The 16,263-nt window shown below is 40.0% G+C and overlaps 2 protein-coding genes across 2 annotated transcripts in view; one reads left to right on the plus strand and one right to left on the minus strand.

The window, feature by feature from the left end:
- Window positions 1-3,191, plus strand: part of Sec3 (exocyst complex component Sec3) — a 39,834-nt gene extending 36,643 nt beyond the window's left edge. The window contains exon 8 of the mRNA XM_080273739.1: window positions 3,022-3,191. Coding sequence (XP_080129865.1) covers window positions 3,022-3,174 — 153 coding nt within the window. The 3' untranslated portion in view covers window positions 3,175-3,191. The remainder of the gene's footprint in view (window positions 1-3,021) is intronic.
- A 5,111-nt stretch (window positions 3,192-8,302) lies between these two features.
- Window positions 8,303-16,263, minus strand: part of LOC145401335 (uncharacterized) — a 52,957-nt gene continuing 44,996 nt past the window's right edge. The window contains exons 8-14 of the mRNA XM_080273660.1: window positions 15,779-15,891; window positions 14,323-14,447; window positions 13,482-13,599; window positions 12,372-12,679; window positions 10,020-10,152; window positions 9,704-9,862; window positions 8,303-8,915 (exon numbers count right to left, since the gene is read on the minus strand). Coding sequence (XP_080129786.1) covers window positions 8,807-8,915; window positions 9,704-9,862; window positions 10,020-10,152; window positions 12,372-12,679; window positions 13,482-13,599; window positions 14,323-14,447; window positions 15,779-15,891 — 1,065 coding nt within the window. The 3' untranslated portion in view covers window positions 8,303-8,806. The remainder of the gene's footprint in view (window positions 8,916-9,703; window positions 9,863-10,019; window positions 10,153-12,371; window positions 12,680-13,481; window positions 13,600-14,322; window positions 14,448-15,778; window positions 15,892-16,263) is intronic.

A 16,263-nucleotide genomic window follows, 5' to 3' on the forward strand; every position in this document is an offset into this window, starting at 1 on the left:
CCTGGCCTTTTTTAAATTTTCGAACATTTGTGGTGCGTAATAGCAGGCATTTAGTGCGTGATAAAGGTATTTGGGTAGTTTTTTATATAGGCGTGATAGCGAGATACGCTATAGCGGAACCCATGATAGCCGAGGGTTGAGTGTATATATATATATATATATATATATATATATATCATCATCCATTCATTCATTGCCAGATGCCATGTATCCCAAACAGGGTGGCCAAGGGCTTAGAGTTAATTGTTTTACAGGGAGGGGCACCAATCCTCCACCAACCCCACTTGACACGTAGGGAGAACGTTATGCCAACAGCATCTGGTGTTCCCAGGCGATCACCCATCCAAGTACTAACCAGACCCATACCAGTATATATTATATATATATATATATATATATATATATATATATATTTTGTGGTATGTGGGGGCACTCACCATCCACTCGCTCGATGTACCGGTAGTGCTGCTCTCAGGTGTCTGCCCTTTCCTCTCCTCCATCCTTGTTTCCTTCCATCCTCTTCTTTCTTTCTTTCCTTCAGTCTTTCCTCGTCCTTCTGCCTGCGGGTGACTTTACACTCCCTCTTCTGTCTTGCTTCCCTTCATTCTTTCCTCTTCCTTCTGCCTGTGGGTGACTCTGCTCTGAGTGACAAACCAAATGGTTTCCTATACATACACCGGGAAACCATTTACAATGCTGGGTGGTAACCATATAACCAAATTTTGGCACCTGGTGGTTTAGTGGGTACTGTAATTAGTGCGCTCCAATCGGATTGAGCCGGCGAAGGTTTATATCCAAGGGATGGTTGGGGTTTATTGCTCAATTAATGCCACTCGGGGATGAGTGAGACTGGTCACTCTCGTCTTAACTGTCAGGACCAACTGCCTATCCCCAGGCTCCTACACTCCTCATGAGGCAATGTAGAATTGGATGATGGATGAATGGATATATATATAATTATATATATATAAAATCCAAAGTTTATTTTCTTCCATCCATCCATCATGTAATCCTATGACACTCCATCAAGAGTGTAGGAACCCGGGGCTAGGCAAGTTGGTCGCAACATTTGAGATGAGAGTGACCAGCCTCACTCATCCCTGAATGGCGTTACGTGAGCAATAAACCCCAACCACCCCTTGGATATAAACCTACACAGGCTGAATCCAATTGTAGCACCTTAATCACCCACTAAACCACCATGTGCCATAATTTGGTTATATGGTTACCATGCAGCACAGTAAATGGTTTCCTGGTGTACAGGAAACCATTTGGCTTGTATCTCAGTGTAGAGTCACCCATTGGCAGAAGGAAGTGGAAAGAAAGACTGAAGTTGGAGTGTAAAGTCACTCATAGGCAGAAGAAAGAGGAAAGAATGAAGGAATGAAAGACAGAAGAGGAAGGAAGGAAGAGAGGACAAAGAAATAAGAAAAGCAAGTACACTGAGTGACATAAAACTTTTATGATTACAGTTCACCATGTCAGAGAGTTACTTAATACTGCACAGCTTCCTAAATAAACTACTTTCTCTGAAAGTACTGGGAAGTCATTAAGTAGTTTTGTCAGTTGTTTAAGTGTCCAGTCAGTGGGTAACATCATCTGTTCCATGTCCAACCCCTGTATAGGGGTTCCTTATAGAATTTATGACCACATATGATTTTTTTTTTTATAGTGAATCATGGACTTCACACTATAACAAAAAAAAAAAAAAAAAATGCAACAGATACTCTGAAAATTTTTAACCGAAACTCTAAAGCATAACTCATCCCTGCCTTATCTTAAGTGGTAATAGTAGGCTTGTATTGTCAAACTTATAAATGCTCATTAACCTTGTCTATAGTTTTGCCATGATAAGACTTCGATTTTTTTTTTTTTACAAGAAACTTCTGACATGTTTAGCATCATTTAAAGGTATGGAAGTGTAGTCTTGGCAGTGTGGAAGCAGGGAGGAATAGGTAGATATTGTAATTTTGATTGCATGGTGGTACGTACTGTTGATTATAATTCTGCTTGCATGCTAGTATTGTTAATTACCCAGGAATTTTGTGTTTTCTTATTTTGCATGTAGGTTTCATAATTTCAAACATCATCTTAGATGTAGGCTTCTAGAAGTAAACCTTTGAACGAGCAGAATTACTCTAATGTAGACTGTTGGTTGAATGTGTATATTTGCATTATTTACTAATGCAGCACTAACACAAAGGACACATTTGCTTGAAATCCTGCATCCCTCACTGCATTGGTGACCCTGTTCACCTTTGCACCACATTCATATTAATGGTATGGAAGAGAGTAGTGGAGTACATCAGTTAGAGGCATATTTCAAAGTAACTTAAGAGGTTTTGTAATGACTCTTCCTCATTTTATTTTGCATATTACATTTGTAATCATCTTGTTTGCTGACAAAAACTGTTATGATTTTAAACAGATATAAGTGACATACAAGAGAAAATTTAGTATAAGGAGAGAAACTTTGCCAAGATAGAGATACTGCAGAATTGCTTTTGCCAATAAGAAAATGGCCTTGAACATAAAGCAAAACTGAGTGTGAGAGGCATGTACACAAATGACAAAGTAACCTGGTGATGATATTTCTGTCATACCCATCACTTGTTTAGTGTATTCAGGGTAAAACCAGGCACCAGAAATAATTGTGATCCTTGCTCATCAGTGATAGTGACTTAGGTAGTTAACATTTATGTGAGTTTGGAAGAAGTACATTCAGTGACAAAAGTTTGTTTGCTCTTTCACTGTGCCTCATTCACCCTGAGGACACATCCACCTCTTTCCTCCCTGATCCATCACACCAAAGAGCGTGCTCTATGAGATGAGAAAAATACCAAGTTTCTTTCAGCATTGGAATAATAACCAGCAGAGGAATGTGAGGAAGTAGAAAAGAGAATTGTTGACAAACTTTTACCATGTCTGTGCTGTAAAAGTATTAAATGTAAGTCACTGTGTTAGCAAGATTAGCTTGTATAGTTATGACTGAGCATAAGGTGAAATAATGGTTTGTTTTAGGTGGTGTGGAGGGCAATGCAGGAGGAGTTTATCCGGCAGTACAAGCTGATTGAAGACCTGATCCATCGCTGCTATCCCGGGGCCATGATCTCCTTAGAGTTCTCAATAGAGGAAATCCTTAACTACTTTTCAGATATTGCACAGTCTCATTAAGTCATACAACCTTGGTCACAGAGGAAATTAAAGAGTTTGGAGGGTACGGTTGTGAACAGTGTTATCGGTCCACAGTTGCGACACTGTTTTGCATATAATGCTGAAAAGTTTGTTGAACACGAAAGATTACATTAACGAGTTTCAAGTCATGACTTGCTGTCTCGTCACCATGAAGAAATGGGTTGGTATTAATATCCACAGCTGTACAGTACCACTTAGGTAACACTGTAAAAAGAATTCCTAAAACCATTATCGGAATGTGACAGGAAAACCGATGTGGAAATAACACAAAAGTAAATCGGAATTTAGAGTACACTGTCCAAAATTGCCTCAACAGAGCCCCATTGTTTTACTGAGAATATCAGTATGTTGGATATTAGTTGAATCAGAGAGTTGTGCAGTTGTTGGATATTATGACTGTGATATGACCATAGTTTTACAGATTACTCCAGTTGATTCCAGCTCATGTGCAGTGAGATGATGGCAATTAATGGTAAAGAAACATGCAAAATCTCTTAATCTACTGACTAAATCACCTTCATTAGTAACTCCTATGTCCAGAAAATATAAAGAAAAAAATGGAGAGAGTTGATGGTTTGTTAGAGCAGTTAATCTGTACAGTATTTGTGAATACATTTTATATATGTTAACATGAATAATTTGAAGTAGTACAGAAATGACTATTAACTATGCAGCATCAGTTAGTGATTTGTAACAATGTGGTTGGCTACCTTAGCACAAGTCTTTATTCATAGTTTAGAAAAATGATTATTTTGGTACACTTTTGGTTCCAAGCTTGGTAGAGTGAAGATAGATTACTTCACCTTATGGGACACTGTAAGCTCTTCTTTGGTAGTTCTATCAGTAGATTTGTTGTTGTAGAAGTGAAGGATACTGTGTTGGAGACTATAGAGATAGAATTCTTATACAGTATTTGTTTTTATTACTGTATTAGTAGAACCTTGTGTTATTGTAATTTGCTGCAGTGTTCTGTTATAACAACTTCCCGATAATCTGGCATTGTGTTGTTCCATCATTTTTCTGTCACACTGCAAGTTACTATGATACATGTATCTTTATCAGAATGAAGCATTGTAAGTTACTTAGTAAGGGTCAGACAAAAGCACAGTCTAAAAGGTAATACAGTACATCTCTATAAACTTTTACACTAAAGATCAAAGAATGCATATCTGATCTACGCAACCTCTTCCCTTCCTAAAACCTCCCTGTTCTCCAAGTACAGTAATTCCTCTGTTATTTCCCAAACTCGATCAATAAGTATCCTACCATATACTTTTCCTATTACACTAAGAAGACAAATGCCCCTATTATTGCCACACACTTCTTTTTCACTCACAGTATTTAAAAAAAAAAAAAAAAAAAAAAAGTATTTTATGATAAAACAGTAGGTTTGGTTAAAGCCAGCCATGCAGCTGTTGCCACTAGATGTTTGATGCCTTAATAGGACCATGACTGTGTGTTGATGGTTAGTTTCTGTACCCTCTTCCAAAGCTATAGAAACTAAATACTGTGTTGTAACATCATCAGGGTTCAAGCTGCATATATACTGGGTAGTCCATATGTCTGGAATCATAGGCTAAGACAGAACATTTTAGACCCCCTTCCACCCCATCCTCTTCATATTACCCTGGACAGTAGGGTACCCAAAACGTGGTTTGGTCAGATGTTAAACATTCACCACATATTACCAGTATTGTATGAGCTTGTTATGGTATTTACATCCATTGCAGAGGTCATAAGTTAGACTACATTGTCATAATTTTGGAATTCTGGACTATATTGTATGGAAAGCATTATTTCATAAATCTGAGAATCCCAGCTGTCTGTTTACAAATATGCTACACTAATATCAAAGGATTAATAACTGCACAGTCACAGCTAACAGGTCCTCGACACATCTGGGGTTTTGAACTTATATAGTGAGACTTCAACCCCTTTGACTATTAAAGGTGAAAGCAGAGGTCAGGGCAGATGCCATGAGGCATCTTACCATGATGTTCATCTCTGTAATGTAGGCCTTTGAGCCTGTAGTGGGTTTTTCGCCCAATATCCTGGGATTTAAGACTGTTGCACCTTCCAGGTTACCAAAGCTACCTCCTCGAGGTGATACCGTAGGTACTCATTTTACCTACCAACCCTTAAAGGGTGTTTGGGTACCAGAATCAAGTGATGCCTGCTGCCTGCACCAGAATTTGAACCTGGTCACTAATGGGCCGGCAGCTTTACAGTCAGCAATGCTAAACCACTCGTCCACCCTGACAGTGTATTGTAGGTTTTGGCACAATGTAGAGAAAGTGTTGAGGAACCTCTGACTTTGACTGTCCCATAGACTGTTCATGGGTAATATATGAAAAGGCACTGATAAGTGTTATGTGCACCAGGTATATACAGTATATTGTTTTAGGTAATTGGCTGATAAACTGAACAGAATAAATGACATGGTTTGTAGGTTTTGTCATGAGGATATGAAAACAGTATGTGGCCATTTTAAATTCAAATGGAAATAAAGTACTCATAATTTTGTCACAGTGCTTGACAAGCAGGCAGATTGCTAAATGGTTGTATGATGCATATATAAGTCAAAGGACAGCATATAGTGTAATAGCAAAGAGGAAGATAAAGAAAAAGGGTTTATTGTACTGTTTGCTTGAAGGTGGTTCAGCATGGACTGAAGGACTGAAGTTTAGTCAGGTAAAACTAGGGTGAGATTTCATGGAGTTTGGTTGTAACCACCATGAATAAATGTGTGATATATCAACCAGCATGAATGAATGTGTGATATATGACAATCAGATAATAAATAGACAGTGTCTGGTGAACTCCATTGCAGCAGTAGTATGGAGTGGATGGGATGGTATGTGTAAAAAAAAATCACTGACAGACCTTAATTAAAGCCTGGAATATATGCAGGCAAAATACACATGTTTCAGTAAAGTATTATGTAAATGATACATATGTCTGTGGCTAATGATGGAGGATATTTTATGCTTACAAAAAGAAAAAAAATATCTTTAAATACAGTAAATAAAATCAAGTGCTGATAAGCAGTTTAATAAATAAAGATGACTGTATGAGGACTACCTGTAGGAGAATATGTAAATTACATATATAAAAATAATAATAATGGATTGCATAAAAGAAACATTCAGCCATATACAGTAGTATTAGAAATGTCAGTGACCATTGTATAGAGAGCTATGAAATATTTAATATTACAGTAATTAAAGCTTTGTTGCAGTGTACAGTATTCAGGATACATTCAGGATACTGATTAAATGTGGGTTATATGACATAGTAAGTAAATACATGGAGTTAAAACTGTCACACTCAGAGACACAGCAGGAACAATTGAAGTAGTACAGTAAACTCTCAATTATCTGGTGTAATTTAGCCAAGCCCTATGCCAGGTATTACACAGTACCCCACCCCCCCATCAGCTCAGTATTCGGCGCCGAGCCAGATACTGCGTTATTATCCGTCTCGGCCCACTATCCTAAAAACTTTCCCACAAGTAAAACATGACAATAATGAAGCATAAAGTACAATAAAGTAATATAAAATACAGTAATATAGTGCCAGTCGTCTACCGTTTACGAGCCGGTTGATATACCTCGACACCGGCTGTTGCATAGAACCGCTGGTTATGTCCCGTTTTGATGCTGGATATTGCATAATTTAGCTTGATATTGCATTAATAGAGCCAAGCCAGCAGCGCTGGATGTTTCATTGGGCCGGATATTGTGACAGATAACTGAGAGTTTACTGTATTTCCAAGACTGCCTTTGTCTGTTCTCAGATTACCACCACCAACTGCTTAGCACAGTATTATATAGAAAGCAGTTTAACAGTACAGCAACAAAACTTTACAACAGCTGAATGAAGACACCACATAGAATGCTGTGTTAATGCAGTATTTGATATCCATAGCATAAATGCATGGGTACATTTGGCAGTATATAGATTGCACTTACTTTCATTAGAGTAAGGCTTCAAAGTGATCATTAACATACAAGTACACAAGGTAAAAAAAAGTATCACGCAGCAGGGATACGAAGATATCCAAATCATTAACATACAAGTACACAAGGTAAAAAAAAGTATCACGCAGCAGGGATACGAAGATATCCAAAATGATCAATATAGCTTGTGTAGTGCTTGGAAAATTAACTGATTATTATCTGATTATGCATCCAGTAACAATATCAACCATAAATTGTCATATGAAACCTTTCTGTGACATACTTATGTACGCATGTTTGACAACAAGGGGGAAAAAAATCATAAAAAATGTCTAGAATCAGCCATCCGTGGCGTCAAATTGTTTTGGGCCAAATGTGCACCGATAATTTTTTTTTTACCTTGTGTACTTACAATGGATCCAACACAACCAGCTGGCTGTAGCACCTTAAATCTCAGTATCACAGTCAACTGTGTCATTTGACACATCAGATTCAATCATATATTTTATTAAGAGAATGTTCCCCATTCCCTAAAAATATAAAAATATATACTGTACAAGAATTTTAGATTTTTTAAAATTTCTATACAACTGGACTGATTTTATCTTGCATTTACTGCAAATGAGGTAATTTGACATCAGTAAACTCAGAGAGAAAAATAACCTGGGAAAGACCTCAGTAAAATACTGATAAAATTCACAAAGTTCCTTTTGTATAATTTACTTAAGAGTAAGTACTGGGTACTTTACTCAAACACAGAAACATAGAAAGTTATTGTTATAGATATATTATTTTGTACTTAAACTATGGCACAGATGAGCTCCTTATCACTGGAGTTGTTCAGTTAAGCAGCTACAAGACACTAACATCCATTTAATTGTAATAAACGTGAGTACATTAGGCCACTACCAAGATGAAATAACGTACAGAGGGTTGACAACGTAGATTACATCACCAAGATGTTTTGACAGTGTTACAGAAGTTCCCATAAGTCAGCAGCACAGTTATGTTCTTGCTCACTGAGGCAGGTGAATTGATGATAAACTGATCTGAGCATGATAGTTGGCACCGTAGCTTAAAAGGGTTACAGCAGGGCATTAAGCAGCACCACATTACCACTGTTTTCATACACAGTTCACTTACACTCCAGTGCTGTACAGTAATCCTGCCCACTGCTGTGTAAACAAGCAGCTTACACTTTGTCCATGCTTACATCAACATTCTTTCAAATAAGAACTGGCACTCAAAGTTCATCCTCTGTTGTGAGCAGTGTATTATATCTGAAGTTTCAGTCTTACACTGTATTGTCAGTAAATTCGACTGGAGTGGGAACTTCACTTGTGTGTATGTGAACTGGACACTGTACTGTATTTTACTTCACAATGAAAAGATAAGGTGACCACTGCAACTTCACTTCCTAACAGGAAATATATACATGTATACTTATAACCATGGCAAATTTCAGTAGTGGTGGAAATTTCTGTTTTAATTGTCTTTCTCTCATGTCAGTGATGAGTTTGTGTTGATGGAGTCGCATTTAGCACCAATACATATATTGTCTTAGCACACATAAAGTAAAGCTTAAGGTGGGTTTAATGCTAGGGTAAAGTAGAGGTGGATCCAAGGTTGAGTGATGCATATGAGGAGGTGAGTTAATGGGAGTTGCAGAGGCCTGAATACTCAGTAGAGGGATGAGAGTCATCAGGACAGGAGGAGGCAGGTGGACCTATGGTGTACATTGGCTTCTTCAGGAAGTTGCCACTGGAAAAAAATATATATTAAATGTCATTCAGGATGGAATGCAGTACACACACATCATTAGCTATGTGTTCAGCTTCATGCAAGAGAAAAAATTCATAACTTCCTATTGTCACTGTGATTTCCTCAAGTATCATTCTTAAGTTTGAAACAGGAGTTTTTAAGCGTATATTCTCAGAGCAGTAATTCAGAAATGACTTTCAGCTGTAAAGGACAGCAGAACCAAAGTGTCAGAACGAAATGATTTACAGAGGATTTGGGAATGAATGTAAATGATGTACAGTACTGTTTACTGGTAAGAGTTTAGAATGATGAAAATAGTGTATCACAGTCACAGTGAGGTTAATGAGTGCTTGATGCATTGCTTGTCTAAACCTTACAGTGAGTTTTTATCTCAGAAGGGATTTTGTGTGTGTGTGTGCGCGCGTGTGCGCGCGCTGAATGGATGAAGCATTGTGACTAGAATAACTCATACTAAGGATATAAATTCAATTAACATATTTTTTGAAGTTACTTATGAACCTTTGTTTTACTACATTTAGATGTAAATGCACCTCACCACTACATTATTATATACAGTTTGATACTATAGTTTGCACTATAATATGAAGTATTGTACAATATTTAAGATAATCTTTCATGTTCACAAAAAGCAGTATTTTCCTGGCATTCATTTCATTTATTAATAACAAAAATGAGGATTACCTTTCTGTATTGCATCTTAAATGAATTCAGTTTAAAGTACAGTACCATAAATATATGCAATCCCTTAACACTGACTGATGACTTACGTTGGGCCATAGTTGCATACATATATTTTGCACTTGAGCTTCCATGAGCGCCCCTTGAAGACCTTGGTGCAATCATGATATGCTGCACCACAACCAATCTCACGTGTGGTGGCCCAAACCAACTGAGTGTAGTGACCAATTACAGCATGGTCCATTGATCTGTACATGCACACACAAGATTAATGTTTGTTGAGTTACTGAGGATCAAAATGTTACATACATTTCAGTATTATCACAGACATATTTTTACACTGAGATGTACTGGTATATACAGCATGTTCAGAATGAAAAATTATAACCTTATCTGAGAACTCACCTGAAGTCTTTAACAAGGTAGTTAGGAACATACTCGACCTCCTCGTACCAGAGTCTGATGGCTGTTTCCCACACTGACCCTCCATTACTGCTGCTCCATTCATAGAAGATGTTTTGGCCCACATAGTAATTCCCTGTGGTGGTGACAGTAGTAAAATGACAATTACAGTGAGCTAGCTTCATCCCCCCCCCTCCCTCCCAACACAGATCGTAACATGCTGATGTAACAGGTAACATTATGGTTACTCCTGAACATCGCAACATACAGTAGTCACAGTATTTACGCTCTTATAATCTGCTCTTTTTTTCTCATACACAGTACAGTACAGTACAGTATACTATGCTGAACTTCATTTTTATTTTTCTATAGGAAATTTTTTGCGCTAGTTGCCTGAAATTTGGTCAGTTTGCAAAAGCGATAATAAATCAGGCAAGTGCGTATTATGCTGGTTACGGACAATGTACCAAAGTTTGAGAGATTTTAAATTTTACCAACTTATGTCTTATCTGAGTGTGAAATGGAGGGAGAGTAAGAAATTGTTTTGGAAGGAGGTAAAGAAAGTAAGGCAGTGTGAAAGGGGAAATAGTAGGGGAGTGAAAGATAGGAATAATAGATTGTTGGTGGAGAAGAGAGAGAAATTGAGGAGATGGAAGGAGCACTTTGAGGATTTGTTGAATGTAGGGAGTGAGAGCAGTGTGAGTATAAATGGTTGGGGAATGGCTGGGAGAAGAAGAGATGAGAGGAGGGAGGAAGAGATCAGTAGGTTGGAAGTAGTGGAAGCGATGAAGAAGATTAAGCTGGGAAAGGCCCCAGGAATTGATGGAGTGTGTGGTGAAATGCTTAGGTATGGGGGTGAGATTGTTGTGGAGTGGATATGGAAGTTGTGTAGATTGGCTTGGGAAGAGGGAAGGGTTCCAGAGGACTGGAAATCAGGTATAATTGTTCCTCTGTACAAAGGAAAAGGGGAGAGAGAAGTATGTGGTAACCATAGGGGTATTTGCCTTCTTAGTGTGACTGGTAAAATATATGGTAGAATACTCATTGATAGGGTTAGGCATATGACAGAGGAGCTAGTTGGAGAAGAACAAGGGGGATTTAGGAAGGGAAAAGGGTGTGTAGATCAGATATTTGTTCTAAGATGTTTAGTGGAGAAGTATCTAGAGAAGGGAAGGAAAGTGTATGCTGCCTTCATGAACTTGGAGAAAGCTTATGACAGAATAGATAGGCAAGGTATGTGGAAGGTATTGAGAATATATGGAGTGGAGGGGAAACTGTTGAGTGCTGTGAAGAGTATGTACGAGGGAGCTAGGGCTACGGTGCGAGTGGATGGTGAGCTGAGTGAGTTCTTTGATCTCAGTGTGGGACTGAAACAGGGGTGTGTGATGTCTCCATGGCTGTTTAATATATATATGGATGGGGTTGTAAAGGAGGTGCAAGGTAGGGCAGTGGATGTGGGGGTGGCCCTAATGAATGAGGGTGAGATTTGGAAGCTTCCGGTGTTGCTGTTTGCTGATGATACAGTATTGTTGAGTGAAGATGAATGGGAGTTGCAAGGTTTGGTGAATGAATTTGGGACAGTGTGTAGGAGGAGGAAGCTGAAAGTTAATGTAAACAAAAGTAAAGTTATGGTGTTTGAGAGGAATGAAGTCACAGAGTGTGCAGTGAGATTGGATGGTGAGGATATGGAGAATGTGAGTGCATTCAAGTACTTGGGTAGTGTGATGAGTAAGGATGGAACTTTGGGGGATGAAGTACGTGAAAGGGTACAGCAGGGAAGAAAGGTTGTTGGTACACTGAAAGCAGTGATGAGAAATAGGGAGGTGAGTATGGAAGTTAAGAAGTCACTGCATGATGGTATTGTGATCCCTACCCTGACGTATGGAAGCGAGGCGTGGACCTTGCAAGAGGGGAGCAAGTCAAGAGTGAGAGCAGTGGAAATGAGTTACTTGAGAGGAGCATGTGGAGTGACGTGGAGGGACAGGTTGACGAATGAATAAGTGAAGGAACGTTGTGGGGTAGATGTGGATGTGATTGAAAAGATTAGGAGAAATACACTGAGGTGGTTTGGACATGTGGAGAGAATGAAGAATGAAAGACTGACTAAGAGGGTGTATGTAGGTGAGGTGGAGGGAGGGAGAGGGAGAGGCAGACCGAGGATGAGGTGGAGGGATGGAGTTCAGAGGTATATGAGGGAGGGGGGGGTGAGTTGGGGGGAGGGGAGTCAAATGGTGGGTGACAGAGTGACTTGGAGGCGTTTTGTCTGCGGCCACCCTTTGCGGGATTAGGGCGTCGGGCTATAGATAGATAGATAGATGTCTTCAGAGAGTTAAAGGAAAGAGTACTGGGTCTTACGCGATAGTATTTTGCGACAGTCATGGCAGTCATGGTCATCCGGGCAGGCAGAAGCCCAAGCTTGTGCAACCCTGGCCAGCTCTTCATTCCAGGCCAGTTGCTGCATGTCCGCTGCTGAGTACTGAGGGCCAGGTAGACCTTTTGTCTCTTCTCCACGGGCCACCTTAGCACGGTACTTGTTATGAGCTGCGATTATAAGTGCTTGGTCCTCTATTGTCACACCATTGCGATAGATGGCACATGTCGATGGTGTGGGTTTGCACATGGTGTGGTCAGTGGTCAGGTGACGGTAGTCCTCACATCCCCAGCTGTAAAGGGCAGGGCATAGTATAAATTATCCACCACACTCTGACATCAGTTAACTGATCCACATAAACACAACTGCATTAATTTTCCTGCTTGTTCATCTTAGTTACTCTACCTAAGTGCATAATCGTATTGAGCACAGTACTGTCTTCATACAGTAGTTGCAGTATGATGTAAGGGACTGTATATGAATAATCCTAAATGCAGTGTTAGCAAGGTAACGTGCAATATGGGTCACTTTGATGTAGGCTTTTGATTTATAATCTTTATTTTTGAAAGATATTCTTTACCAAGGTAGACAGTTTGCTTGACTGAAGGTTTTCAGAATATTGCAGTCTGCTTCTTTGTCACACTAAAAAATATCAGTGGCTGCGAGAAAACTTCATCATCAGCTTGCTAGGAAGTGTATCATAAGGGAAATCATTCTTTTCATTTTATCCTTAGCTGGGGATTTTATATACTTGATGTGTGTGACAAAATCATAGTTCAAGAAAGTGTTCTGTTTACACTGGGTTCTTATTTTGCTGCTGGCAGCCAGTTTAATGATTTTCATAACTGACTGCAAACCTACAGTCGCACTTAGTCATATTACCCTTTAAGACAAGCTTCCATTCTAGCTGGAGATAAATTCAGTACACTACAGTATACCTCAGTTCACATAATTTCCATTTCCTCAGGTTTCTTTGTGCCATCAGCTGTGAACTTGTGACTTATAACTCCCAGGTTCAGTGTTAACCAATGCTTCCCAGTAATATATTAAAAATGTGTATACAGTAGTCATACACAGTAAGAAAATACTCATACCTGGAAGCTTGTGCTAAGGGTGGTAGAGTTGTGGTTGTGGTTGTAGTTGCTGTGGTGGCATGGGTGATGTTATAACTCCAGTATTTGTCAAAGTCTCGGTACAGATGGTTGTTGCCAGCTGAAAGGCAAAAGGTATTTGTGTTTACACTGCTGCTCAGGTGAAGTATGACTGTGTGAGATATAAGTGACATCCATGAGTGAGGAAAGTATAACTATTCTGAATGATAGGGAAGTGTGAGGTGTATCTTAAAGTTCGAGTGAATGGAGTTCAAGTGATCTGATGGATAAAGTATGAGTGAGATGCTTGTATTTCACATGATAAAATCAGTGAAATGTATGAATGTAATATAGAAATGTGACTAGGTGAAGACGGTGGATGTTCTTGACTGGGACTTGACTGGGATGGATTTTCGGAGATGCATAAAGTTGTTTGGGTGGAGCTAGAATACAGTTCAAAGTTTTCAGTAATCCAGACAGTTTTTAATCTATGTGGTGTAGTGGCTTTCTCTGAGCTGAGTAATATTGTCTGATGTTGGCATAAAAAATTATGAGTGTATTTCATTGAGGGGATAATTTTGGGAAAAGCATGAAAAGCAAGTTCGACCATTCACTACGAGAGATCCTCCTCTCGGAGCTGAGTACAGTCGTCTGGCTGTAGTGAAAATAATATAATATAGCAGAGTAGTGGAGGGTTCATTTACTCGTACTGTAGAGCTTGGTCATATACTTCCTTATAAATCTCCAAATGGATAATATTGTCTGCCAGTTGCCAGAGTAAAATAAGATGACATGATACTAAAGGGTTGAATGAATAAATAATGAGTAAGTTATTGACACTCACCACTGGAAGTTTGCCAAGAGCACTGCACACGAGCAGAGGTGTTCCTGAGGGCTGAGAGTACCACGTCAACCGAGGCCGAGTGGGAGGAAGTCAGAGCCAGGATAGGTCCATGGTCACCACAGTATCTAAGAGTTAGAAGGAGGGGTTGTGATCATCATTCATTATCACTGACTCACTCAGTCACACTTACTGCTTTAATTCACTCACAAGGAGGTGGTTCGTACCAGTATAGGTCTGTTATCTCTACAGTATCTGAGGGTTGGAGGGAGGATTTAGGATGGTTACCCACTTACACTTAGTCACACTTACTCATTCATTTAAACATAATCGCTCATTCACTGGAAGGATGTCAGTGCCAATGTAGGTTCGTGAATGCTGCAGTGTCTGAAGGTTGGGGGAGGGTTTAGTATGGTTATTCATGCACTCAGTTCATTCTGACATGTCCAAGCACTTATTACTTTTCACTTCACTTTTTTTTTTTTTTTTTTTTTTTACCTCATTCCACTTAACCTCTCCTTATTTCACCTCACCACTCCACACTTCACAGATACCACCTAATTTCTCATCACACTTCTTTCCTTGCCTCACATAATTTCACTCCACCTCATTTCTTTCCTTGCCTCATATAATTTCGCTCCATCTCACTTCTTACCTCACCAAACCACACCACTCCACAATACCACAACTTACCTTTCATCACACCCCTTACTCCTTACAACACCACTCCACCAACACTTCTCCACTAACACCACACCACCATACCTCACCTAACCACACCTTTCCTTTCACCACCCAACTCCACATCTCACCTCTTACCACACAACTCCACATCTCACCTCTTACCACACCACTCCAAAACACCTCTTACCACACCACTCCACCACATCTCTTACCACACTACTCCACTACATACATATCACACTCACTGCACCTCACCTCTTTCCATACCATACAACACCTCACTTCTCACCATACCTCAACACCACACCTCTTAACACACGACTCCACCACACCACCTCTAACCACACCACATCAGATCACCACACTTCACCTCTTACCACACCATACCACACCCCACATCTCACCACACCACACCCCATCTCGCAACACAACACGACATTTCATCTTGGCCTGCCCTTACCTGATGAAACTCTCAGATCCACTGCAACACCCCCTGAAGCCCTCACGTGGAAGCCTTAACACTTCCTTGTCGCCTCACCTCACGTCTCACCACACTGCACCCCACCATACCTAGCTTCTCACCATGTGCACCCCATCACACCTTCCTTCTTACCACACTACACATCATTTCCCACCACACCACACCACACTTCATTTCTCGCTGCATCACACTACTCCACATATTGCACAGCATCTCGCCGTACCTCAATTCTCACCACACACCACACTACACCATTTCTCACCATACGACCCTCCACCATACCGCACATCTCACCTTGCCCAAAGTCCGTCATTAACCCGTATGGCTAGGTGGTCACGGCGGCACTCCCTGGACCGTCGCACCTGGAAGTCTTCGCACACCAGCCGCCAGTGACTCCCAGCGGGTGTCTAGGGAATGGGGGGAAGAAGGGGGATTTAGATGGTTGGTAGGCAGGTAGGTGGGCAGGTATATAGGGTGGATGGATAGACTGATAGATGGGCTAGTTGGTTCAGAGGCAGACAGATGGGTTGGTTGGTTCAAAGGAAGATAACTTCTACGGCGCATTTGTTCAAACCTAACGAAAATCCTGAACCCCTTGTAGTTAATTTGATGGTTAGGTGTAATCAGACTGAAGAGTCGACTTCGTTTGTAACTAAGGAGACGCATTCCTACATCATAACTGACATACGTTGTGAGACAGATCCAATTTCATATACAGTAGTAAGAATAACTGATCATAGTGACTGCAGTGATTTAGGAAGTTAGTGTTAGTGTTCAGG

The sequence above is a fragment of the Coenobita brevimanus genome, chromosome 55 (assembly GCF_032717465.1).
Source record: "Coenobita brevimanus isolate Jiangsu-jjx chromosome 55, ASM3271746v2, whole genome shotgun sequence".
In the NCBI taxonomy this organism is placed as follows: Eukaryota; Metazoa; Arthropoda; class Malacostraca; order Decapoda; family Coenobitidae; genus Coenobita; species Coenobita brevimanus.